Source organism: Poeciliopsis prolifica, unplaced genomic scaffold (assembly GCF_027474105.1).
Source record: "Poeciliopsis prolifica strain line A6 unplaced genomic scaffold, Auburn_PproV2 SCAFFOLD037, whole genome shotgun sequence".
In the NCBI taxonomy this organism is placed as follows: domain Eukaryota; kingdom Metazoa; phylum Chordata; class Actinopteri; order Cyprinodontiformes; family Poeciliidae; genus Poeciliopsis; species Poeciliopsis prolifica.
In genome coordinates, this window is record NW_026562412.1 from 4,905,031 (window position 1) to 4,932,836 (window position 27,806).

Below are 27,806 nucleotides of genomic sequence, written 5' to 3' on the forward strand. Positions count from 1 at the left end.
GTTTCCCTCACACACATACATGATCTGTATATCATCTTCATATAATCTGTAAATAGCTCTCATATATTATTTTTTTTGCATCAACATATTTTCTGATTATGCCTTTTGATTGGGTTGTTTCATATTTCATCCACTGATTGAATATAAAACAGAAACAGATCAATAACTGTGTTTCAGGCCTGCTAACAAGATTTAATATTAGAACATATTGTATATTGTATCTCAATGTATCAGTATGTATTATTATTGAATACACACAGAAAGTTAATGCTGCACACATTTACAATTATTCGACTTCAAAATCATCTGAATGAACACGAAAACATGTCCTCAAACCAGAGCTGGGTACATTAACTTGAGTAACGTTTTTGAAAATAATTACTTTTTAGAGTATTTTTACTACACCTAACTTTTTTCTTTTGCTTCAGTAATTTTATTATGAAGTATCACTACTATTACTTCAGTAAAATTTTACGATTCTCTACTTCACTGAATGAAGAACAAACATGTTTTAATCAAAAATCCACCAGAAACACAGACTTGCAGTTTTTGTTAAAGTTTTAAAAGTTTTGTTTTCTTGAAAGAAACTGATTTGAAAAATATTTATTTTACCTGTTTTTCTTATTTTATTGTCATTCTGATTCTTAAAATACCATCATTTCCACTTAACGTCTGATGATGTAATTTTTAAATATTAAATTATTGATAATTTGATCAGTACTTGAGTAGACTTTTTACCAAATTTACTCTTGAGTAATTTTTTGGATGGGTACTATTTACATTTACTCAAGTAGAAATATGAAGAAGTAGTGCGACTCTTACTTCAGTACATTTTTGCATGTTTGGGGTTCTATATTGCCTCAAACTTTGACCACAATAATCCTCCATAGCGAAAAAAGGAACATTTTTGTCGTCCTGCCTTGAAATGAAATGAGCGAAAACTCCAACCTAAACCGTTCACACTCAGATTTAACGGTAAAACATGATAAAATAAAAAGATCTACTGTCATTCAAGGGGACCTCTCGGCTTCCCTGAGGGTTATTTCTGTAAACTCTGCCCTGTTTTACAGAAATTTCCCCCTGCTGCTGCTTTCCGGGGCCGTTGAGGACTTACAGCGTGTGGCCGCAGACGTTCACCATCAGTTTCAGCGACGGGTTTCTATACTTGGTGGTCTTACATCTCGGGCAGCCCTGGTCGTCCATCTTTTATTGGTACTTTTATTATTTCTGCCAGAAACAGGCTTCGTAAAAATGTCAACATCCGCGAGCGTCCACTGAGGCGGACCGAAGCGTCACTCTGAGAACGCTCCTACTGGAAACGCTTCTAATAACAAAGGTTCCTACCCCTCGGAGAGGCGTAGATATAAAACCCACAACTTAATTTTTTCCGTTTTCAACCCTCTTCCCTAGCATCCCTCATCTTCATCTAGGTTTATTGAGAATGATAATACCATTAAGATCATCATATTTGGCTTGATTCAAACGTAAGCTGAAATGTTAAACTACACCTGTAGTTTAAAATTTCAGATTTAAAGCTGCAGTTGCTGATTTTCATAAGATAATTTTTTTTAAAGCATATTTGTTGAAATTGTTCCTATGTCGTGACACTATAGTACGAAGCACGGAGCCTGTGAAATAAAATCTAAATATTGTACCTTCTACCAGTGCTAACTAGGATTAACCTGTCATGGAGGCGAAGGTTATTTAGCATGACCACCGATGATGGTGGATAAACAATTTCCCTGTAATGATGAGTTCTTCCTCCACTATGAAAACATTTAGCAACATGTTCAAGAGCTTGATTGACAGCAAGAACGTCCTCATGGCTCTAATTGGTTGTTTTGGACTGGGACTGGTGCATTTCTTCACACAGAAATTAGCATAGGGATGAGGTGGAGGAGTTCCACTGATTCACAGATTATCTGCCTCACAACAAACTGTTATCGCATGGTGATAGTTTTAACAAATAGGCTAAAAAAACATAATCATTTTTAAAATAAATATTGAAGACTGCAACTTTTAATTAAATTTCCTGACTAAAGGTACAAACACAGTCTTTTTTGCTTGATTGTTTTGGTAGCATAGCTACAATCTGATGCTGTGAGTTTAACATCTTCTTTATCAAAAACCCATCCAACTTTTCTTATCCAGCACTTTAAAACAATCACAGTGGACCAAAGTGCAATCCAGAAAAATGAAATAATAAAATGCAAGAACAGATGAAAAGACGTAAAACAGCTGGTTCTGGACTTTAACTGGGTCATTGTAAAACTAAAACTTTCTTCCATTGATATCATTTCTTTGTGTTTTTGGACTCTTTGATGCTGAAAAATAAAATTTATCTTCATCTTTTAAGCAGACATGTAAAGAATTCAATTGGTGCTCAGCGAAAACCTGTCACCTTCACCCCACATTATGATACTGCCACCACCATATTTTACTATGCATGTGGTGTTCTACTTTTGATGTAGATGTACTTTTTTATGTTTGATCTTTCTCCCATCAAATTTGCAGATGTTTTCAATGTGCTCTTTATACTTTTCTTCTCCTGACTGATACATTTGTCCAGTAAGATCCTTTGAGACATTTCTGCAAATGTAGAAAAGCTCCTGAGATTGTTGAAGGTGAATCAAAAAGTGCTTTGAAAAAGAGAATAGTCAGGGTATTGCATTTTTTCCATACATCTACTTTTACTTCACTAAATTTGTCCATTTTCCATTTGAACCATACAGACCAAATGTTGCATTAAATGTAGAAAAAGCTGATTGATCATTTTTGCTAAGCTTTTACGTAAAAAAATAAATCAGATTAGCCTAAGCATTTCAGAATAAGAAATATAACCAGAAATATTTAATGTGTTAAACATTGCAGAAACTAATTAATATAAGATTCAGCAGATTGGAAACAAAAATGTAAATTTAATTTATCCTCTTTTCCATAAACTACAAACTATTTTATTAATAAAGAAATGAAAATCACAAAATCTGATTAGCCATGAAGAACAATTAAATTACTCATATTTTCTCTTCTTCAAACTCTCTGAGGTCAAACTGTACAGAGTTTAGTCTATTTGATCCATTAACTCCTTCACAAAATCATATTTATATCAATATAAGTGCAATATGTTGGGTTGTGAAAATTGCAGATGAGCAAAAATAATGTAAATAATTCAATTTGTTTCTATTTTAAAGGATTCTTTTTTCTAATATGCAAGGGAAATATCCATATGACAACTAAACTGTAAAAATAGGCTTTTTATTTTAACAGATCAAAATTATTTTAGTGACATTTATTCCAAGTATCTTGTTATAGACTAAGCATTTAGGAAATATATCTAATTATAATTATAAGAAAACTCCACAGTCTCATTCTATTAAGTTATTATTTACTAATAATCTCAAAATATTGCTCTCAATTTTAAATAGGCCAATAAAAAATGTTGCACCTGTAGATATTTGATGTTTGCTCCATTTATGCATAAAGTGCATTTAATTGAATAGATGCATTGTAAAAATTTGGGGTATTTTTATAAAGCCTGACCAGGAAAGTTCAAATCAGATTAATGGGTCTTTTTTTTTTTCTTTTAGCAAGAACTCTTTTTAATAAGCTGAATGAATGTGGTGTTATTTGTTTAGGTCAGCAAGAGGAATTAAGTTTTTTTCCACATTTAAAATTTGTTTTTTGTTGACTCCAGCAGCAGAAGAATATTCAAAATAACAATGAGCAAGACCATTGCCTTTGTTTGCATTGTCTTTGGAGAAACGTAATGAGAGCACTCCCTTATTTCCCCTTGGATTTTCCTGCCTTGATGTGGGAATAAAAACACTTTTGTGCATACCTTCATGCAATGCAGCTACTGAGAACAGAAGCAACAAGAACTTCCCGTTCCCACGATCCCAGACGCACTCACCTTGCACAGGTGAACACCGGGAATAAAGCCCTGCTGGAAGCTCCATGACTGACAGCTGAAAGCCAAACATTCGCGCATGAATCGCGCTCGCTCCTCCCTCATGGGGCCCTCAGCGGCCAATGGCGTGGCTCTCCTTCAGATAGACCCCAGCGTATCTCCCTCCAGCCCCAGTCCCCGCAGAGTAAAAGTCACGTTGGAAGGAAGAGGGGAGAGAGATATCTGCTTACAGCTGCTGTCAGATATCCGATCGGGTTCGCATGGCGAGGAGGTAACCTGATCAAGCGGGGAGGAGTGACTCTGCCAGGGAAGGCTCGAACAAAAAAAATGTCTTCTTCTTCTGCCGGAGAGGTCACGGCAGTGAATGACATCAAGAGGGAAAATGTGAAGGAGGTGAATAAGCGTGAGAGCATCAAGCTGGTGGCGCTGGACGCGGCGGAGTTGTCCATGGAGCGCACGGCTCCCAACGCCGACGCGGTGCGCACGGAGCTGCTGGTGAGCGCCGCTTCCTCCCTGGCTTTCTCCCCGGAGCAAGTGGCGTGCGTATGCGAGGCGCTGCAGCAGGGGGGCAACGTGGACCGGCTGGCGAGGTTCTTGTGGTCCTTACCCCAAAGCGACCTGCTCCGCGGCAACGAAAGCATCCTGAAAGCCCAAGCCCTCGTTGCCTTCCATCAGGCGCGCTATCAGGAGCTCTACAGTATTTTGGAGAACCATAGTTTCAACCCGTCCAACCACACCTTTCTGCAGGAACTGTGGTACAAGGCCCGGTACACGGAGGCAGAGAAGGCGCGCGGGAGACCCTTGGGCGCCGTGGATAAATACCGGATCCGGAGGAAATACCCTCTCCCCAGGACTATCTGGGACGGCGAGGAGACGGTTTATTGTTTCAAGGAAAGGTCGCGGAACGCGCTGAAGGACCTCTACAACCAGAACAGGTACCCGTCTCCAGCCGAGAAGCGGAATCTGGCCAAGATAACCGGACTCTCCTTGACCCAAGTCAGCAACTGGTTCAAAAACAGGCGGCAGAGGGACAGAAACCCATCGGAAGCGCAGTCCAAAAGGTAAGGAAACAAAGAGAACAACACGGTGCACACGTTTCTGTCTTCATCTCCGACTTTTTACCGGTCAAAAAGATCTGTGCGCAAAAGGCGCATCTGAACAATCTCTTCATAAATTCAATTTTAAATTTCTCATCGTAAAATAACTCAACATAACTTTATGATATGCGCACATTTCGATATCCCTGTCCAGGATTAGTGCGCAAAAACTTCTCAATAATGACGTTATTTAATCACTTAATAACTGCGAATGTCGCGTCAGTCACAGTTCAGGAGCGAACGTGTGAATTATTAACTGGAAATAGTTAGGGAACAGAAAAAGCTTTAGCAGCACGCTTTTAATGTTTTGAAATATGAAGCTGTTGCCGTTCAGATCCGGTTTCAAGCGAAGCGGAGAGTCATGGAAACCAGAGGCAACCAAATAGCTTGAAGCCTCAGAGATCCGGCTGACAGGCGGGCGGCGGGCGGGCCGGCGGGAGGAGGATGTAACTTTGAAGAAAGAGTTCAAAAGGCGACTCTGGATGAGCCTGTGCGTGAACACGCAAAGATCAGTACATAAATTATTTTCAGGATGACTTTCTTCTCTTGGACTAAAAGGATCTCCATCAGCTCTGCTTCATCTCATAATCCGGCAGACGCACACAGAGATGTGAGGGCTGGTCTTTCATGTTTTTCCCTGTGAACAAAGATGACGCACACCTGGTAGAGGTGACCCCTTCTGCCTCCTTCCTCACACACACAAACACAAACAAGCGTCTTTATTAATCTCCAAATGGTTATGAACCTGTGGATTTCTTTGTAGGGCCACATGGTTGGGGGTTGGTAATGCGTGTGTGCGCGCTGCCTTGGAGAGAAGGAGGAGTGAAGATGGGGGGGGGACAGCAGCTGTTTTAATCACTCTTTATGAAATGAGACCATATTCACAAGGAAGAACGTTTCAGTCCTTGTGGTTTTAAGGAGGATTTCTGTTGAAAACTGAAAAATGTGGATTTTAGTTTGACTTTCAAGCCATTTGTTGTTGCAGGATTTATTGCGCCAAATGGTCACAGGGTTGTTGCTGCTGTCAGAGCAGCTCTCCTAAAGAGGGCTGCACAGGCACAACTTTAATAACCAGAGGTACAAAAAATACTCTAAGTACCAACTAGTCTTACTCAAGTAAAAGCAACAATTATTTGGTAAAAAGGCTACTCAAATATTTATTTAATGTTGGTATTTTAAAGACCAAAATAAAAATAATTCATATAAATAACATTATTACAAAATTACAGACATAAGGAGAAAATCTCCAAGTCTCTTTCTTTCCATTTAAAGATTAAACAATTGTCTGTGTTTGATGAATTTCTGGCTAAAATAAAAAAAATGTTCTTCATCCAGTGATTTAAGGCTTCAAATAATAATTACTTTTAGGAATCGATTAACCTATGACTTACTCTGATGATTAATTGATTAATTGCGAGTTTAATCGATTAATTATTCAGTTAATATGATTTTTTTTAAATGGCACATTCTAGATTTTTCATTTAATCACATAAACCCTTAGAAATGTTTTGGAAGGTGCAAATAAACAATTCAATTCCATTTTAAATAAGAAAACAAACACTTTATTATCTACAATGCATAACAAGTGGATATTTAAAAAAACACCACTTGAGAAGTTTTGAGTATTGAGACACAATAAAAGTGTTTTTAATCTTAAATATTTTGTACAGTTTTGGCTTTATTGCTGCTCTGAAAATGTTGTTTTTCAGAAAATGGTCCTTTTTGAGTCTTTGTACTCCAGCTAACAATTAATTGATTACTAAATTAGTTGACAACTATTTCAATAATCAATTAATCACGATTAATCACAATTAATCTGATTAATCATTTCGGCCCTACAGGGAAGTTACTCACAGTGGGTAGAGAATCCAGAAATTTTACTCAAGGAAGAGAAGCAGTACTTCATAATAAAGTTACTCAAGTAAATGTAACTAGTTACCACCCACTGTGTTCATAATACAGAGCTATAATATTTTGTTTTCCTTCCCAGAAAACAGTCGGTTACAGGAAATGTAGTTTCTTCTTCTCTGTTTTGTGACTCATCTGTTTTTCTGCTGCCAGTGAGTCTGATGGAAACCACAGCACAGAGGATGAGTCCAGTAAGGGCCAGGAGGAGCTGTCCCCTCGTCCCCTGTCCAACTCTTCAGACGGAGTGATAACCCACGGCAGCCTACCGGCTCAGGCTGGACCTCTGGACGGGGGCGTCGTCATCCAGCAGATCGGCGACATCAAGATGTCAGGATCCAGCGGCGGTGGCGTCTACAACGGCAGCCTCGCAGCCACTAATACTTCCTCCACCGTGTTTCACAATGGCGGCTCATCCTACCTCCACTCGCCTGGAAACATCCTGTTCAACGGGCTCAATCTGGGCATCCAGCCGCTGGCGTTCAACCCCCTGAGGCCGCCCGGCGGGGTGCTGCTGGGTGGCTCCGCGGGGGACATGCACATGCAGACGGGCCAGGAGAAGGGACTGGGCGGCACCGAGGAGTCTGTCCTGCAGTACTCCTCCTACTCGGGCTGTGTGAACGGGTCGGAGGTGAAGCTGGAGGGCGTCCACACAATGGCGGCCCAGAACGGAGGCTCCTCTGTGCTCACCTTCAGCTCGCCGTCTGCAGCTCTGCAACTGGGTGGCTACAGTCTGGTACCGGTACCGAGCGGAGTCCCTGACAACGACGGCAGCGCGCTGCTCAACAGTGATGTAGGTCTTCCTCCTCTACAGCTGCCGTCTGCGTCATCTTCCTCAACAATTACTCAACAAGGTGAGACGCAGCAAATAATAAGCCTTTTTAAAAGGTTACTTTGAAGGCTGCAACTAACGATTATTTGATCGATTATTCTGACGATTAATCGATTAATTGAATAATAAAATTGATACATTCTACAAATTTTTCATTGAACACTGAATAAGCACAATGGAGCTCCAACTCTGTCAAACTTACTTTCTTTCAGCTTATTCATCATGACAACTTAATAAACTTCATTTAATTTAATAAGTTAACTCATTTTAAAAGTTTAGTCATCTGTTTTCAAGCTTATTCTGTACTAATATTAGAAATACATTGAAATAGGATTATTTTCATTTTTTAACCAAGAAAATAAACATTTTATTGACTAAAATGCAAAGACATAACATTCTTTTACTGAATGATTGATCATTTGTAGCAAAGGATGAAGCTAAAGATACTCCTAAAATTCAATGCTTCCTGCTTGACTCAACACCAATACAGTGTTGTACTAAACTGTTGGACTAACTGATTAATAACTGGATAGCAAAAGCTGCTTAAAAGGAAGTTTTCTCTACAAAACCAAAGCTATGCCACTTGAGGAGTTTTAGGTAGAACATGCTCATTAGCATTGATGCTAAATGTAAATATTTTTTGTATAATTTTGGCTTAATTAACCACTTTGACTGTTATTCTTTCATCAAATGGCCTAATCGATTACTCAATTAGTTGACGATTCAATAATCGATTAATCACAATTAATCGTTTGAGCCCCAGTTATTTTTAAATTATAAACAAGATGAAGAGTTGAAATGGGTGCAGTAACACTAATAAATGTATTTTTGTGAATATTCTAATAAAGTTGGGTAAATTTCATTGAAAAATCTTAAATACATAGATGATTCCAGCTTCCAATGGAAATTCAATTTTCTCTGAACAAAATACTTTGCCACATTTATTTTACATTAAAGTATTAAAAAAATTACTTACTTGGAACAAGTTCTTTTATATAAATCTCCCAAAAAGTTATTTTTGTACTTTTGTAAGTTAGTTTTGTTTTATTTCCAGTGAACTAAGAAATTTGCGCTGAAAACCAGAAAAGGCACTTGGTAAGACTTTGTGTTTTTACAGTGTAGTGTTGGTTTACTGAATGTCTTTAGTAAACCTACAAGTTTCACTGGTTATCAAAATCAACTACATTTTATTTCTCGAATAAATTCACTGAATTTCATCTGAAGCAAGAATTAAACTTAAAATGATTTAGCTGCAGTTATAACTCTGAACAAATTGATAACAGCTTTTCATCCATATTAAATTTTTGTCTGGGTTTTGTTTTTTGTCGTTCGCCGGTCTCGGTTTGGGCCGCAGGAAAACACACTCGCATGCATATTTCTAAAAGCGGTGATCTGTTTAGATGAATAAAAACAAACTATGAAGTCACCATCACTAATCATCACTGCATTGTTGATCTCCAGAGCAGCCAGTGAAGGTGCATTTCAGGCCATCAGCTGCAATGAAACGCACAAACAGAGGAGGAGGAGGGAGAAATTACAGCACTTATTGTGACATAAAGCAGAGAATGGAGAGCAGAAACCCCCCAAAAGCAGAAAATTACAGCTTCCCTTTGAGTGTTGGCAGACTGGAGCGTTTGTTCTGCTGGTCGGGCTGAAAAAGCACAAAGTGTGTGAGACATGCAACAGTATTTCTGAGAAAAATGTCTGCAGACTGCTGTGCTGGAATATTTTCATTCTCTAATCAATAACTTGGCTACTACCACTCCAAGACGAGTAAATCTTTCTCACAGACTTCCAGTACTTTTATTTTTCCTTCATCTTGAAAAAAATTATTCTTCTACCCAAATCTGTGCAGATTAATTTAACTAACTGGTTTTAGAGCAATTGAGAAAACATCAGTGAATGTTTATTTTTCTAGTGTTTGGTTGCATAAAACAATTCATAATTTGTTTTATGAATTGCACTGGTTATTTCCTGCTTTAACAACTAGCTTAATTTGTCTCAAAAAGACTTACCTGTCAAATTAAAGGCAGAATAAAAAGTCAAATGTGTAGAAAATGAAAAACATTGAGACTTAAACAACAGATCTAAAGAAGTAATGATGTCGAACATATGTACATATACTGTTTAAATGGTTTTCCCCTCATTGTTGGGTTTAAAATTAAACCAATTCTTTCGGTTTTAGGAGAGAGTTTGAATCACAATATTTAACTAAATTTGCTAAAAATAAGAGATGTTAAGATTACTAAACTATTTGGGCAAAGCCCAGATGATGATGTCATTGAATTAATGACAGGGGGCAAAGAGGCATGATAAAAAATTAATTAGAGAGCAGTAACAATAACTTTTGAGAATTAAATTAATTAATAGACAAATAGACTTGCCTTGGAGGAAACTGACAATAGAAAGTTTTAAATCTTTGGACATATTTTAATCAATAGCTGCTTCCTTGTGTGACATTATGAATAGAAAATCTAAAGAAATCAGCTAAGAGAAACTGTTGACCTGTAAGAGTCCCTGGATATAATTTCCAGATACCTGTGAAGGTGACCTTCATGCATGAGCTGCATGATAATGTGGAAGAAACTAATTGCTGAAGCACAGCGGTGGCAGCATGATGGTTCGTCTGTGTTTTGCTGCAGGAGGGACGGGTGCACTGCAAGAGGAAAGAACATAAGAGGGAAATATTGAAATAAGTGTTTTTTAATCCTAACTGAAATAAAACAGCAAGATTTTAAAATAATTTGATGATGGAGATAAAAAGTTATGTGACGTTTACTGCAAAAACATGAAATCTTGTCAATGTCTTGACACAAAAGTAACATAGATATAGGAGCTTCTTTTTAGTAAATTATTTATTTTCAAATATTCATAATATCTCGGCTGCTTTTTTCTGTCTTCTTGAACAACAAAATCAAAGATCCTCATGAATATAAACATCTGTTTCAGGGCTGCAGCTAACGATCATCTTAGCGAATAATTCTTCTATTGATTATTCTGATAAAAAAAAGACTTCTGCTTTTTTATACATTAGAAATACATTAAAAGATGAAAAATAAACGTACTTAAATTCCTTTGAAAAAACATGTTTTGCATGAAACATATTAAAATATATATATATATATATATTAAAATGCAAAATGTTTTGGTTCAATTGCTCTGAATATGTTTTTTTTGTGTGCGTCTCTAAATTACAGTAAACGATTAATCAGCTATTATTTGACGATCATTCTATTAATTGATTAGTCTCAATTAATCAGCCATAGTTTCGTTTTAACTTTACTTCCTGTTTTTACAGGTAACATGTCTCTGAACAACGCAGTGGTGAGCTCGTCCAGTGAAGACTCCTTCCAGCCGCAGGACAAGCTGACCATGACGTCTCTGCACCACAACAGCGTCCTCTACAGCCTGAGCAACCAGACCGCCATCAAGAAGGAGCCTCTGGACGGCGGGATTTACTCCTCGTACCACACCGGGCTGCACCTGGACCCCAGCGGTCAGATCAGCTACGCCAGCCCCAACTCGGCCTCCAATCACGCCGCCGCCAACACCGACGCCACCGTCAGCTCGTCCAGCTCCGAGCCGGAGGTCTACACCACCCTCACCAACAGCACGCCTCTGATGGCTCCGACGGACCAGGACGCCCATCACCACCTGCAGCCGGTGGAGTACCTGGGCTCCCACGAGGTGCACCGAGAGGCCGCGCCCTCACACCTGATGGGCCCCGGGATGAACAGTGACTACATGAACCTGGCGGAGAGCAAGGCGGACGGCTCGGAGCCCCGGGGGATGAACGCCATGGTGCGGGCGATGTGCGGGGAGCTGGAAGAGGGGAAGGAGCTAGCCAAACTACAGACTGTGCAGATGGACGAGAGCATGTCCGACCTTTAACCTCAGACTTTGAAGCACTCACATCCACCTGGGCAGTCATGATGAATCTTTTTACTCTTCTGTGTGCGTGTGAGTGTGAGTTTTTAAGCATTGATTTCCTTTAAATTATTTGCTTTTATTTTCACTTTTGAAATGCACTCTAGTCAGAAAGAATCCGTGTGGGTGAGCTGCTTCGGCCTTTTTACAGAAACGTGAAAATAAGAGGCTGTGACATGTTAAAACAACATTCATGTGAAGAACTGTGAAGCCTAGTCCACATGTAGCCGGATATCTGGGAAAACAAATAAATTTTTACAAGTTATGCTCCTTCGTCTACACGAAAACTGTTTAATATCACTAAAAACTATTACGTTTCAGATATATATATTAAAAAAACCTCCATATTTGTGTTAGGTTAGGTTAATAATAAGGCAAATAATGCGCCAATGTATCCACGAACTTGCTTTAACATAATTCCCAAACAACATCGTCTTGTATTTTATTATCTTTATATTCTAATTCGCTATTTAGAAGTAGTTCAACTTGTATATCCGTTCCCACAGTGAACCTCAGGCGCCATGTTTGACTCCTAAGAGAAAGTAGTTACTGTTTGAAGCGATTTGATTGGCTGACCTAGGTTTTAGTTTTGCGCTACACTGCCCCCTATGGGTTTGGCATGTTTGAAACAACATTCAGGGACAAAACCGATCCCTTGTTTTCAATATTAGTTTTTAAACAATATGACAGAGATATTTACCACGGCAAAGGAGGGTCATCCTATATAGTTAAAAAAAAAGGGTAAGTAAATTTCAGCAGAAAAACAAGAACATTCATTGGCTCTAAACGTTGAAAATTTGCAAGTGAAAAAACTCTTTTTTGGATTAATCTTATAAATTTGCCACAAATTAAAACAAAATTTACAAGCTCTAAAAGTTTAAAATTTGCAACAAAAAATGAAATTTAGCACAATCTCAGAAATCTCCTAGAAAAAATAAGGACATGTCTGGAAATGTAAGTTTGAAAGAAAAACTCAGAAATTTTTACATTACACTAAAAAATTTACCATAATAAAACAAGACAATTTCTGGGCTCTAAAGTTGAACATTTGCAAGAAAAACCTCTGAAATTTTGAGATTAATCTCAGAAATTTTCTAGAAAAATCTTGGAAATTTCTGTTTCAAAAATAAAAAATGTTCAACTTTCGAACCAAAAACGTACCAAAATGTATAATTTTGAAAATTCCTGAGAACAGACACAAAATGTCTGAGTTATTTGTCTGAAATGTACTCTTTCCTTTCCAAAACAGCCCTTACAGAACAGTAGATATTTGTTTCTAACAGACCCGGCTACGTGTGGACCAGGCTTCAGATTGAAGTAGCCGCTGCTTTGAGTCTGAGCTTCTTTAAATGAGCATCTTTATAGACAGCACCTGCTACTTCCTGTTGAGTGGATGTGATCTGCAGAAGCAGGTGCTGGAATGCCTCGGGTCACGTGACCGGGATGTTCCTCCAAACCAAATGCATCATGTGGGTCGAACCACAAAGGTCACTGTGGAGGGTGGAGAGGGAGAAACCTACTAGCAGCTTCACTGAAGGACTGGAGGGAAATGGTGAACAAACACAGAAAAGTTGCTGATTTAGGAAGAAAAGTGTCCTTGAGGACACATTTTAATGTCTCTAAAAGCTTCTCAAGTCCATACAAAATGCTGCTTTTGCATTTCATAACCTATTAGAAACCTTGACTGTGGAAGAGTGACGACAAATGTGCCTTTCGGCGGCTAAAAATACCCAACAGCTTGTTTCTTGTTTGGCCTTTGCGCTACCACTGTGGCATTACAATGTTTGAAACAACCACTGTGCTGGACGGGTTGCCATGCGTGGCTCGTCCAGAAGAAATGCTGCAGCCCTGGTTCCTGTTTCCAGTCCCATCAGCGACTCATGACACAAACACAGAAGTGATGACGTCTTTCATCACTTCATAACGCTGCAGCTTCAGGTTCCTGCAGAGACGTTTGAGTTCAGTCTTTTCAACCCAAGTGTGCATAAGTTTGATAAGCAAAAGAAAATTATCTTTCCTACTTTTCCTTACCTCCTACCTAGCTTCCTTCACTGTGTCCTTTCTTTTTCTTCCCTGCATCCTTCATTGGTGTTTTTCATGTTTTCTTTCATCTTTGTGTCCTACATCTTTCTTTCCTTCCTTATCTTCTACCTAACACCTTCTATTGTGTCCTTCCTTACTTCCTTGCATCGTTTCTTGGTCGTCCTTCCTTCCTTCTGCCCTTCTCCGTTTCCTAGCTAACATCCTCGATTGTGTCCCTTCTTTATTTCGTTGTGTCTTTCACTGGTGTCGATCATGTTGGGTTTTTATTCCTCCTTCCTTGTCTCCTTTCTAGTTTATTTAATTGTCTTTCTCTTCTTTCCTTCCTTCTTTGCTCCCTTGTTTCCTAAGTTGCTCTATTCTTTGTGTCCTTTTGTTATTTCCTTCATTGTTTTCCTTCCTTCCTTCAGTCCTAAGTAACTTCCTTGTGTTCTTTATTTCCTTCACTGGTCTCTTTTGTGTTTTCCATCTGTCCTACAATCTTCCTTCCTTCTTTCCTTTCTCCTTCCTTTCATTTGTGTCATTTTTACTTCCTTGCACCTTTTATTGGTTTCTTTACTGTTTTCTTTCTGATTCTTCCACCCTTGTATCCTTAATTCTTCCTTCATTCTCTCCTTTCTTTCATTATGTCCTTGTTTTTGTATTCAAAGCTTATCCACTGTAGAAAGTAAATCCAAAGTCACTCTTTTGTGTTTTATATTTTAAAATGAACATAAAAGGCTGAGTTTGGAAAATTCCTGAATTTCTACATGAAATATGTAGGAACCCGAGGAGTTAATTTAAAATAAATCCAGGCAGAAACGTCTTCAGTATGAAAAAAATGGTTGAAATCATTTATCTTTGCACAGCATCAAACTATTTCATTAATATCAGTGCCTTTCAACATTTGCTGTGAGGGATTCAGTCAAAGTGGAGCAGAAATGAGCTTCAGAGGTCTGCAGCCTGTGTCTGAAGGTTTCCTTAAAGGAGACCTATAATGCAAAATTCACGTTTTGGTCGTTTTTAATGCTTCCATTTGGGTCTCCACTGCTTCTGAAAACAGCCCAAACATTGAAAAAAACAATTTCTGACAAGAAGTTAATGTTTTTTGGTGTCTGGAAAGTGAGCCATTTCGAAAAGTCACATTTTATAGGCATTACACTGTTACCTAGCAACCCATGTGGAGCTCCAGCATGTTTGGTCAGCTGGTTTTACCTCTGTATCTACTGCACAATGGCTGCCAGAAAAAAAACAAGTGTTTTGTTGTTGATTTACCGTCTAGAAACCATTTGCTGCATTCTTGTTGAACTTGCAGAAGGCTCCACTTCTGCTTTTCAAAGATGTACGGTTGTATAATTGTGCATCTGTTGGCAGCCATTTTCGAGTGTAAAGTTAGGGGGCGTGGCCAGCAGCCGCTTATTTGGGTTGAAAGTGACAGAGATGCTAAAACAGCTCAAAATGGACTAAAATCTCATCATCTAAGAATGATTTTGTGCAGAAAATGTGACAGTCACGTTTTGGTTCAGCCCATCCTAACCTGTTCCTGGAAGCATAATAGGTGACCTTTAACTGAAGGCGCGCCGAGGCCATTTGTCCAGCAGTTTTCCCAACAGGTTCTTACATTAACACATTTCAGCCTTACAGCCAAGTCATCACGTTTTCATGCCTTCCTGTCTTCAGGATGTTTGAGCAGACCTTTCAGTGAAAGTATCCTCAGTGCTTTAATGGTATAAACCAAAAATTATGAGCAAAAAGTCTTTTTTTTTTGTTTTTGTTTGTTTTTTTATCTTAGCTTGAATTTTATGCTTGTCATCTGAAATTATGTGAATGTATTTTTCTAAATCTACGTACTGCAATAAAAGTTTATATTTATAAAAATGTAAAAAGAAGAAGAAGAAGGCAGTTTTATTCCTGATTTGTATCTGATTTTACGATGACTGATAACAACATGGGATAATGGAGATTTAGTGACACAGTAAGCCTGAAAGGAATGTGAGTTTACAGCAGAAAGCACATGTCCTCCCGATATTTAAAAGTCCAGCGGTGCCAGATTGAAAGGACGGCGAGGGGGAAGCATGCAGTAATCCAGCAAGCCTTCTGCAGCTTTCTGCAGACCTGTGCTGATGGTTTGCACATGCTCGACAACCTGGACTTCATTAGGCCTCCTTTTCTCATCTCAGCCTCTGTAATTCAAATAAACAGCAATGAGATTTCCAGAAGTAAAGCTCCATTTGGGTGGGAGGTCCAAAAACTTCCCTCAGCTCGGGCCAAACCAAAAGCTTTTCCCCCTGAAACGAAGGCCAAACCCCACCGCCTCCACATGTGAGCTGCTGTCACTCACTCAGCTCTTCCTGCAAATTTGGGGGAATTTACTGTAAATTTCCCGTTTCAATACGTGTCCACACTGCAAAACATTTGACCAAGTAGTTTTAGTCTAGCTTCTAGTGCAAATATCTTAACTTACAAGTGACTCTCCAGCAAGAAATAGAAGCTTGTTTTAAATCAACGTTTTCTTAAGATGGATGAAAAATTATTTCACTTATAGCAAGACATTTTTTTCATGTTATAAAAGAAATAATCTGCCATTGAAACTGGAAACTTTTCATCAATATTAAGAAATTACTTAAAACAAGCTCCTACATCTTGCTACAAAATTTTCTTTAAAAAACTGTAAAAAAAAAAAAACTAACTTCAGCTAGTTTTGTCTCATTTCAACTGCATTGAAACATTTGCACTAGAAAGTAGAATAAAAATACTTGGTAATGTTTTGTGTTTTTACAGAGAATTTCTGAAGGAGAAGACAAAATAACCAAATGTAAACGTAACATTCCAGCAAGATAAAATAATGATAAAAAGTACTATTTCCACTGGCTGATTAGTTTATTTATAACATGGGAAAAAATAATTTTTTATAAGTTAAATAATATTTTTAAAGGATAGCCCTCAGCGTGAAAAAGATAAAGTGACAAAGAAGTGGCCCAAGTTCAGAGCCCTGCGGTACCCCGTGGTAAAACTTTCTGGATGTGTTTTTGGACATTGATCCATTGCCGTGGAACTTGCACCTTCTTTTATCAATTTTAAAGAATTACTGACTTCAAACTAGCTCCTGTTTCTCACTGAAAAGTTACTCTTAATGTAGTTTTGTCTCATTTCATAACTTATTTGCAGTGTGACCTGGGCGGAGAGACGAGACGGAGGCAGAAATTAAATTTTTTAAAGTTCAGAAGTGTTTTTCTCTGTGGATTTGTGGGATAAGATCCAACGGCTGACCTAAATAAACAGAGGCTGCTTGTCTGTGCTCAGTGTTGAGGTGCGGCGAAGGAGGGAGGGGGAAATGGCAGCAACTATAGCGGGAAACAGGGAGGGAGAGGCAGGCACCCAGGATAAAGTTACCTGTGCACAGGTGACCTCGTCGCCATGGGCAGTGGATTAGCTGATTGTTGGGTATCGGGTGACTCCTCCTGTAATATTGAAGAGGGTGAAAACAGCTTTGTTGGAGCCCAGAACAATATCCCATTTGCAGCAGAGGCTTCAGAGTCTGCGGCTCTCACGGGGAGGAGGCCGGAGGAAAAACTCCAAATTCAACCTTTTGTGTTCAGCAGAACAAAGATGGAAACCAGAAAAACCGGGATAATCCTATATCTCTGAATCAGTGGGTAATTTTGTTCACAATTTAAATCAAAAAGCATAAAACCTGAGCTGTAAAAGAGAGGGAGCTCCTCCCAGAACTTTGGCCTTATTAAAAACACCGACCCCTGATCTTTCAGATGGTTTCAAAGCTGATATTTAATGCGACGCAGCAGACTGCAAGCCACATGTAACATGACCTGGGGAGCAAGGTACTCCACCACTCTACGTCCCACTAATGAGAGGGCAAGGGGTCAGCGGGTACCAGCCGGCTGCAGACCCACCACTTTTAACCAACCTGGTTCTGCCAGAAACGTCGTCTGTTTGCACCGATACTCAGCGGCGGAATCAAATATGTTATTTTAGAGGAAAAGTATTACACAAAATACACAGTTTGTATGTTTTTATACTTCCATTTTGATTTCTACTGCTTGTAAAAACAACCCAAGTGTTTACAAAAAAACATCCAGCTGTTTTGTAAGTATTTTTTATCTTTGTTTGGTGTCTGGAAAACAAGCCCTTTAAAAAAAGAAGAAGAAAAAAAAGATTGTTGATTGGTCAATGCACAGTTGCCTAGCAACCCCAGAACTCTAGGAGTTGCAGTAATCCAAAGAGTTACCTAGCAACCCGAGCTGGGCACATTCAGTTAGCCGTCACATGTGCTGTACAATGGCTGCTGGAAAATACAACATGTTTTGTTCATTTATCATCCAATGTAACCACTTATGACTTTGTTGATGGCTGTGCAGGAGGCTCTATGTCTGCTTTTCTAAGACCCAGAGTTGTATAATTGTGCATCTGTCAGCAGCCATTTTGTGCCAGTAAACATGGAGTGAGGGGCGTGGCCAGAAGGAACTTATTGAGATTCAAAGTTACAAGACAGAAAAAACAGCTGCATAAACACAAAATCTTGCCTATTTTTTGTTAAATTTCTACCACAAATAACTAAGTACACTTAAAATATGACTAAATTAACTTACAAGTGACCCTTTAACAATACATTTGAGCTTGTTTTAAATCAATAATTCCTTAATATTGATCAATCAAATGTGTAGTTCCTCTGTTAGATGTAAAAATTTACTTTATCAGTGAAATAATCTACCAGAGGAAGTAATAAGAAATTGTTTATTTACAAAAAGCTTCTACATTTTGTTAAAAAGTTACTTTTGTCTCATTTTAATGTACAAAGATATTTTCACAAAGAATTCAACCAGAGACATTTTGTGTTTTTGCAGTGAAAAAATGATTTTGCGTCAAATACAAAACGTAGCGGACATGTTTTGCGTGGATCTGGTCTCAGTAGGTCACCTCTAACTATCGGACAACAGTTGGGAGGTTTCCTGACTCAAGCAACTATCTGCTGTCGCCCGTCACTCAGCTGCAGGCATGCAACCAGCGCATGATTCACCGATTTGTCCTGGATGGCATGGGGCAGAAAGCATAACTCATGCGGACAGTTTTAAGCGTGCATGTGTGGAGGAGGAGGCAGCAGCTGTGAGGCAGCATCAGGGCCGTCAGAGGTGTTTCCCAAAGAGAAACCAGCAGGCTGTAACAGGAGCAGGAGCCCGGATGACCAGAGAGGATCACAGCTGCTGCACGACTCCTGAAAACCCCGGAGGACGCCTGTGTGACTGCACAGCGCCCCCTCCCTGCAGGCGCCCACAGCTCACTTCAGCCGCGTTTAAATCCTTCATTTTGTTTGTTTGTGTTTGTCCGCCTGCCTCGTTTGTTTATTTATCAGCCCTGCAGCCAGAAAACGGAGCCTCTTTAAAACAAATGTCCTCATCTGCACACCCGGGGTGTGTTTACTGAGGCAGAGCTCTGTAAAAGCCGCCTCTTAATTGCATATTTGTGGAGGTAGGCCCTCTGAGGAAATGCGTAATGATTTTGATGGTACAGGAAGGGGGGCTCTAACCCCAGCGCACTTGTACCAGGTCTAATTTTCCAACATGACAGGAAACTCTGTTAAGCTGATAATTGCAGCTCCAATTTCATTTAACTCACTCATGTCAACAGTTGTGTTTTGTTTTCATGGAAGGAGCTGCACCTTTTCCCTCTTCTCTGGATGTCTCCACTTCAACATTTCTAATCATTTTTCTTAGAAATTGCAAAAATGATGCGCTGTTTGCCAGTTTCATTTAGGGAAATGGATCAGAGAAAACGTTTAATGTTACAAAAAAACATGAGGACGGATGTCTAAAGCTATCTGCTATCACATATAATTCATTAAAGCTGCGCTCCATTCATAAAAAGAAGAAAATGAAAGAAAAATACAGGTTTTTTTTAAAGGTGGTATTTTTAAGAGCTGATTTCCCTTTTTACTTAATATTTAATCGTTTCCTTCTTTTCATCTTTTATTGCAAAAAAACAAAACAACAACAACAACTTAACCATCGCTATAATTTCTGTAAAGTCTTAAATTCCTGCCCAGCTTAAATCTGTGAAAACCACTTTAGGATAAATGGTTGATTTGCTCTTTTTCATGATGAAAATGTTCTGACTCCCTAAAACCTGAACAGCTTAGATTTCAGCTGCACAAAAGCTGCCATTGTGTCCGTTTTTTAAAAGTTAATAAAGAGTCCAGAGAGAGAAGCGAGGGGGAGAAATGAATCCTTTCTGCATGCAAGCCTCTTTCTGAGAGCAGTTCCGAGTGATCGGCTGCCCCGGGATTGCTTTACGTGTCCGGGTTGTGAGGAGGCAGCGCCGGCCGCCGCGGCGCAGGAGGCGGAGGGCCCACATCTTGAAATAATCTGGCCCCCCGGGCTGCGGGGGTTAAAGGAGGAGGCGCGGCGCAATGTGGTAGAGATATTAGAGAAACCCGAGAGGCGCTCATCAGACAGCTCATTTACTGAAGCACTGAGGTTTTACACAGCCGAGACGCAGCCGGAGCCCACTGCAGTCCACGCAGCGTATCCTGCGCAAACGTTTCAAACAGTTTCATGCACGAAACACAATAAAATAAAGTAAATCCACTATATGTGTATATATATACCTACACACACATATATATATATATATAGAAAACATTTCTTACAAGAAATAAAATGAAACAGATATTCATTTATTTTGTATTATTTCAAGAATTTTACAAAATATATTTATATGTAAATTGTGTATCACTTTACAGTAAGATGGCTAATAAATATTTGTATTAAATCACATCTGATCTCTTTATAAATCATTAATAACCGTTTATTATGCATTAATAAAGGGAGCATTGACCAATACATTGAACGTGTATTGATGATTTTGATGATGGTTAAAATGCAGTTTCTCAATTGTTCACCGTGTGCTGTTTTAATTCATTTTTATTTTGTGTTTTTATGACGTAAAGCCCATTGAAATGCTGAAAAGTGCTGCACAAATCAGCATTGATTGATTGATGGACTAAATTGATTAGTTAATGGTTAGGAGAAGACTAAACCTGCGATTTTTCTATAGGGCAATACTAGACATTTCAGACAAACATTTAAGCACAATAAGCATTTGTAAATGTAAATTGTGGGATATAATCTCCTTCTCACCCTTGTACCTTTATTTAATGCATAATAAACTCACTAATGATTTATAAAGTGTTTATATAGATTCATTTCTAACATCTATTATCATCCTTCTATAAATGGAGCCAATAATTCATTCTGGTTAAGTTTGTCAGCTCTCATTCAGAAGATATATATATATATATATATAAAATCAATTATATATAGCCTATATATTATTTCTCTATAAATTGTTAGAATAATTAACAGGCAAAACATTATCCTTCATTATGCGTCTTTTATACCTGAAAACTGCTTTAACTTCCTCCAGAAAACGAGTTTTAAAATATTTTGGAGAAGGATAAATGTTAAAAAACCCTCAATAAAGCGCACAGTTATGCGGGATGAATGCTGAAGGGGAGTTCTGTTTCAGACTTTTGGTGCAGATAAAGAAACGTGATCCGTGAGGCTCAAACCAACAACTGCACCACCAAGAACCAGTGTGGCTCAGAACTCATTTACTAATGGATTGGTTTAGTGTTTCAGCCCACAGAAAACACTGGAGCCAGTGTGGTGCCCGTCTAATCTCTGAAATATAAATGCGCACAGCAGGCGAAGGAGGAAAAGTGATGCGGTGACGCAGAAATTCATTTATTTTTCCTGTTCTTTAGTTTTACGCGCATTAGATAAATTACATCAGCGCTTCACATCTCACTCTTTGTTTCAGTTCTTTGAATTTTCCCCAATGAAGATATTTACCCAATTCTTCTGTCAAATCTTGCTGTTTTTAAACATGTGGTGTTTTATACCAGCCTCTCAAACTCACACATGCGCACACTCTCACTTTAAGTGGCTGATTTCCTTCTGGTGGTCTATGGCCCATAACTCCTTTGGCAGGTTGTATAGGTTGCTCATAAATAAGCGCGTAATGGACCCACCTATCATAGGAACTTATTAAGTTATACCACCTCATAAAATAAACAGCTCCTGCGATTAATCGAATCGGGAGAAAACAACAAAATGCTCAATTTGCTTGCGTTTGGTTTGGGCCACATTAAACAGTAAACGGGTCAAAGCCATAGGTTCTGGAAGAAGTCAGTTCTCTTGAGTTGTTCATCTCCATCACATCATGTATTCCGCATTAATAGAATCGACTATTTCTTCGTTTGTATCCCTATTTATAACTGCAGACGTCACAGATCCTTTCATGGTCTGTGTTGAGGGGAGGTTTTCTCTCACCTCCCTGGCATGCATCATTATTTTTCAGAAGTTATAATCTAGAGTGTGTTTTTAAGAGCTGTGTAATAATTGATTTGTGTTTAGGTGCCGCTCTGCTCCCTCAGCTGCAGCGGCAGAGGGAATGTGGGGGCGGGAGGTGGGCTGCGCTCCTATTTCAGCCCCTGACGCACTGCCTCTGGGGAGGAAACGGAGCTGCAAACTCAGTCCTGCTCTGCTGTACAGGGTGCAGGGCAGAGGGAGAGCCAATCATCAAGACGCACAGGCTCCCTTTAAGTCTGACATATCTCCAACAGGAACAAATTGTCCCAACAATCAACATCCCAATCTGCTGCGCGCATCGGGGGTTGCGGAGGAGCGGATTGCCCGCACAGATCTGCGCAGCGTGGACGGGACTGCGGTGGATTTCAGAAGCTTCGGGACGATCTGAAATCGCTTTGGATTCCAGGGATTTTCTGTGGAGGAGCTTATCATGTCGATATTACCGTCCTTCGGGTTTACGCAGGAGCAAGTGGCGTGCGTCTGCGAGGTGCTGCAGCAAGGAGGAAACCTGGAGAGGCTCGGCCGCTTCCTGTGGTCTCTGCCCGCCTGCGATCACCTCCACAAGAACGAGAGCGTCCTGAAAGCCAAGGCGGTGGTGGCGTTTCACCGCGGGAACTTTAGAGAGCTTTACAAAATCCTGGAGAGCCACCAGTTCTCTCCACACAACCACCCGAAGCTGCAGCAGCTCTGGCTCAAGGCGCACTACGTGGAGGCGGAGAAGCTGCGCGGCCGGCCGCTCGGAGCCGTGGGGAAGTACCGGGTCCGGAGGAAATTCCCGCTGCCGCGCACGATCTGGGACGGCGAGGAGACCAGCTACTGCTTCAAGGAGAAGTCCAGGGGAGTTCTGCGGGAGTGGTACACGCACAACCCGTATCCGTCCCCGCGGGAAAAGAGGGAGCTGGCAGAGGCCACGGGACTGACCACCACGCAGGTCAGCAACTGGTTCAAAAACAGACGGCAGAGGGACAGAGCCGCCGAGGCCAAGGAGAGGTGCGTTCAGCTGCCACGGAGCACGAAACTGCTCTCACATCTCAAAAACATAGAAAACAAATTCATGCTGCAGTTAAAAGCACGTGAACACGGAAGATTAAATCTAATGCGGTTTTCTTCTGTTAGCATTTTGAAGACAGCACCTCTTATTTCCGGAAAATAAAGGCACCTCTTATTTCTCAGATTTCAGAGAAATGGTTAAATTTTTTTTCAAAAGTAACTTCAGCTTTCAGTGTCTGGAAGTTATTCTGACTTAGCATCAACATAAAGGACAAAACACGATAAAAAGAGGTAAAATGATGCTTTTTACAGAGCTAGTGAAGTACTGGTCATCATTTTTATTTTTGTACATTTTTATTTCAGATTAATTAAAAACAGGACAGGTCATGTGATTGTGGGAATGAAGCTGAGTAAATATTATTTTTTTGTCAGCTGAGTCCCTTCAGATATTTGTTTAGGTCTAAAGTGACTTTAGAAATATGACTTTTTTAATGTGGAAAAAGGTTCATTTTGTTTCATAAATTGAACAGCTGATGCGATTAATCGAATACGGAGGAAACAACATTATTTATTATTTCATTTGCTAAATGAAAAAATAAATAATGATGATGATAATGAATCAGAGTGTAAATTTAAAAAAAAGAAGAAAGGTATGTTGAACATTAAATAGTAAAATAAAAAACGTCTTTCTTTTCACATAAAAGAACATTTTTCTGCCTTTTCTGTAACTTCCAGAGAGAACAGCGAGAACAGCAACGCAGGCGGTAACAAACAGAACCAGCTGTCCCCTCTGGACGGAGGAAAGTCTCTCATGTCCAGCTCGGAGGACGAGTTTTCTCCGCCCCAGAGCCCCGACCAGAACTCTGCGCTTTTGCTCCAGGGCAACATGAGCCACCCCGGGGCCTCCGCTTACCCCATGTCCGGGCTGGGGGCCCCACAGCCGGTGCACGGCATGCACGGACACCCGCACCAGCTGCAGGACTCCTTGTTGGGACCTCTAACCTCCAGTCTTGTGGATTTGGGCTCTTAAAGAGCCCGCCATGATCAAACCAGGAAAACCAAAACAACCGAAGAGAAAGAACTGACGCCTGGATCAGATTGAAGACGTGTATGAAAAAAATAACACTATAGTAGCCTACCTTATAATATAGACTGACTGTCTGTCGTTAAATTTTGGTTAGAGCAAAACTCCTTAATGCGCTTATTCTTCATCCGCTGAATGGATGTTTTATTTTTTGTTTTTCCTGAAAACTCCCTCTTAACTCATGAAACACTTAACAGGATCAACCACCTGCTTAATTTATGATATTTTGTTAAAACAACAAAAACAATTATAGCAACCTCTTGCGATGGAAACTAAGAGGAAACGTTTTCATTAGAGCCATGGTAATTAGTTTCCAATAAAACCAAATTAATGCATCTGTCTCCGTGTTATTTGTGCATTTAGATTAAGAGAGCTAAAAAAAAAAAAAAAGAATTGAGGAAAAATTTGAATAATTTTTCTGGACAAAGTTTATTTGCTATTTAATCAACAAACTATAAAGGGTGTGGATTCAGATCCACACAAAAGGGAGTCAACATCAGCAGCTGCCTGTCGCTGTGTACACAGGAACCAGCTCGTTTCTTTTTTAATACCCAGCCTGCTGCATAACGCATGTTTGGCTACAGGACTGATTTTTTTTTTTTTTTTTGTCCGTCTCTCGTCATTTTCCTCTGCGGATCGTTGGTTTTTTGTTGCCATGTTTTCCTTTCCCCTCTCACAGAGTTTATTCTGTCGGTTCCGGGGCCATGGGAAAGAGCCACTGCGCTCCTCAGACACTTTAGGAACAAAATAAAACCTAATAATAATAATAATAATAATAATAATAATAATATAATAATAATAATAATAATAATAAATAATAATAACACTTCCAGCTCTGCAGCCCCCAGCCTGCTCTCCTCCCTGCTCATGTCAGGGTAAATTGTTTTGAGCAGAGAGCACCGAGGATTTCCTGAGTATAATCTGAAACAGTCGCTGCCTGCCTCACTGCCTGATTGCAAAGATTGCATGCAGAGGGGCTGCAGCACCCACCGCTGCAGCGGAGGGGGCCTCGGGCTGTTTTCTGCATCCCAGAGGCCTCGCGCTCTTCCAGGCTTTCCCTCTGCTGCTGTCGCTGCTCCTGCAGAATCAACGCAGCTTTGTGCTTCGCTGCGTCCTCAGAAACTCGTTGATTTCAGGCGTGCGTCATTCATATCGTTCTGTGAGTGTAAACGTGATCTGCTATGATGTTTTAATGCTTCAGATGCAGCAACGCAAACTCAGATTAGATGGTTTTAAACTCTGATTGTTTTCATGCACCGTAAGACTTGTGATTCTTGCAACTAAACAAACATTTTAGTCACAAGGAAAACTGTGAGGGAAAATAAAATCTTAATATTTGACATGCATATGTTTTTATTTTATATAACTTAGTCAATTTTATGGTTAAACCCACATTTAGCGTGTTCTCCAGCATAATTTACACTGGAAATTTCAATTTAAAGTGCAAAATTAGTTGATTTTTACATAAATTATAAATAATCTTGACACTAAGCCAAAACCAAAATGCAAGTGGAATAAAAATATCCTTTACTGAAAGATCAAAGTGACATTAAAAGCAAATAAACTGACAAAAACAGTAAGAAAAATTTTAAAACGTTGATAGAAATAGTGTACAGTAAGGAGAAAACTTCAACATAAATACATTCTAGTAATAAAAACAGTCCAGAGGAATCTGCAACTGAGTTGGTTAATTTAAAAAATGTAAAAAAGGTTCATGTCTATTTGAGCTTTAAATGACAGAATATTTATAATTAGTGACAATAAAAACTGTGAAGTCGTACATGGATGTAAATATTTACACCGTTTGTTGGGAGAAGGGATTGTTTTGGAGTTTTAACTCTGCTGGGGGGGAAGGATGTGCGTTTACACTCTTTAGTGCATTTAGGATGAATATATTATCAAAGAAAACCTAAAATATAAAATTTAAAGCATTAAATGAGGTTCATTTTTCTTCTACTGGATTCAACTGATAAGGGATCAAATGTCAGTGAATTTTATAACATTCACTCCAACAAAAATAAGCAAAATGTATATATTTTAAAAATCACTTTTTAGAATGCATTTTTATTTTAAATGTCTAGATTTTTTGCTTTTGATTTAATTTTTAAGCTTTTCTGACTAACAACTGCATGACACTGATTTTCTTTTCTTAATTTGGGACATAATTTTTGACTCTTACAAATATTCTCAGCAATAACAACTGAATCATTTATTTCTTCTGTTACTTTTTCAGCTGTATTCTGAGTAAATGTAGTAAATACATAAAACTCAGGTTGTTTTTGTAAGAAAGGCATTGAATTGATCTGAAATGTATTGTACAATATTGTACGATTGATATTATTAACTTTTATTTCACCAGGAAAATCCCACTGAGATTATAAATCTCTCACTAAATAATCCTGGTCAAACTATCTGAGATTCTATGTATAAATTATTCCTTCTGATGCAGAAGTGCTGCATGTTTCTTCTAATTTGGATAAATTAAAAGCCAGGTGATCATGAAAACTCATGACTCCTCGTAATGTAATGAAAACATGGCCTGCAGATTTCCAGACGCTCTGAGGATTAAACTCCAACTCTGGTCCTGGATGACAGGCAGCGTCTCCTCCAGGAAGTACAGGAGACGGAAATCAATCTCTCATGGAAACTCTTTTAATCAAGCTCAGATCCTCTGCTTCCGCATCAGCATCTCTCTGCCGTCTCTGCTCCACTTTGCTGTTTTTGTCTCTTCAGACGAGCAACAAGTGCAAGTGGAAGAAGACCAAAGCTGGAGCTCCGCGTCGCCCTGCAGCCGGCCGGCCGCAGCCGGCAACAACAGCTGCTGATGGCAAACAGACGGCGAGTCATCAACAGGGTGTTTCGGCGTAAGTGGCAGTGGCTCTAAATCAGCAGCAGGAAGGGCCCTGACGTGTGCAAATAAACATGGAGAGTGGCCTGCGCCGTCCAGCTCCGCTCAGGTCAGTGTTTCCTCTGGAGCATCCAGAAAACTGCAAAGCTGAAGAGATTTTTATTTTCCTTTAGGTTGAGCTGCTTGCCTGCATGAAAATTTACATTTTGAACGTTTTTGTACTTTCATTTAGTTTTCTACTGGTTCTGAAAAAAACCCAAGAGCTTAAAACCCCCCAAAATCATCCAGACATCTTTTGGCAATAAGTTCTCTTGTTTTTTTGTTTTTTTTGGTGTCTGGAAAATGAGCCGTATCAAAAACCTCATGATTGTTGAGTCAGATTCTGTTGCACTGTTGCCTAGCAACCCAAACAGTCAGATGGATTTACTGCTTTACAATGGCTGCTGGAAAAGACAAGCGTTTTTGTTGTTGGTTGACCTTAAAAACACAAAATCTTAGAAAGTATTTTTGGCCCAGTTTCCAGTGCAAATATCTGAGTACATTTGAAATAAAACAATAAAACTCATTTAAGAGAAACTTTTGAGCAAGACAAAGGAGCTTGTTGTAAGTCAATAATTCCTCTTAAGATAATTTATTTTGTAATATCTTCTAGAAAGGTTGCTGTTTTTTTGACTTTCTGAATGATACAAAAACTATTCCCACACTGCAAAAAACACCAAACCTAAAGAAGACATTTTTAGTTGAGCTCCTAGTGCAAATATCTTAACTTACAAGGACTTGTGCTGCTGTTTTTGTCTTTTTGAGCTGTACAAA

General features: G+C 39.3%; 3 protein-coding genes across 5 annotated transcripts in view; 2 read left to right on the forward strand and 1 right to left on the reverse strand.

Moving 5' to 3' along the window:
* The window catches only part of mnat1 (MNAT1 component of CDK activating kinase), a 52,182-nt gene extending 48,188 nt beyond the window's left edge, over positions 1-3,994 (reverse strand). For 2 of the 3 annotated variants that reach the window (XM_055053414.1, XM_055053415.1), the window contains exon 1: positions 1,115-1,284. In XM_055053414.1, the coding sequence (XP_054909389.1) occupies positions 1,115-1,203 (89 nt within the window). In that variant the 5' untranslated portion in view covers positions 1,204-1,284. Of the gene's footprint in view, positions 1-1,114; positions 1,285-3,910 lie in introns of those variants that run through there. The other variant, XM_055053416.1, reaches the window with a different exon arrangement.
* Positions 3,995-4,191: 197 nt separating this feature from the next.
* six4a (SIX homeobox 4a) lies at positions 4,192-15,543 on the forward strand. The gene is made up of 3 exons (XM_055053411.1): positions 4,192-4,968; positions 7,066-7,763; positions 11,040-15,543. Exons 1-3 carry the CDS (start codon positions 4,235-4,237, stop codon positions 11,630-11,632), a joined length of 2,025 nt encoding a protein of 674 aa, XP_054909386.1. The 5' UTR covers positions 4,192-4,234; the 3' UTR covers positions 11,633-15,543.
* A 6,655-nt stretch (positions 15,544-22,198) lies between these two features.
* LOC129374902 (homeobox protein six1b) lies at positions 22,199-24,478 on the forward strand. The gene is made up of 2 exons (XM_055053606.1): positions 22,199-23,061; positions 23,797-24,478. Exons 1-2 carry the CDS (start codon positions 22,502-22,504, stop codon positions 24,089-24,091), a joined length of 855 nt encoding a protein of 284 aa, XP_054909581.1. The 5' UTR covers positions 22,199-22,501; the 3' UTR covers positions 24,092-24,478.
* The last annotated feature ends 3,328 nt before the right edge of the window (positions 24,479-27,806 follow it).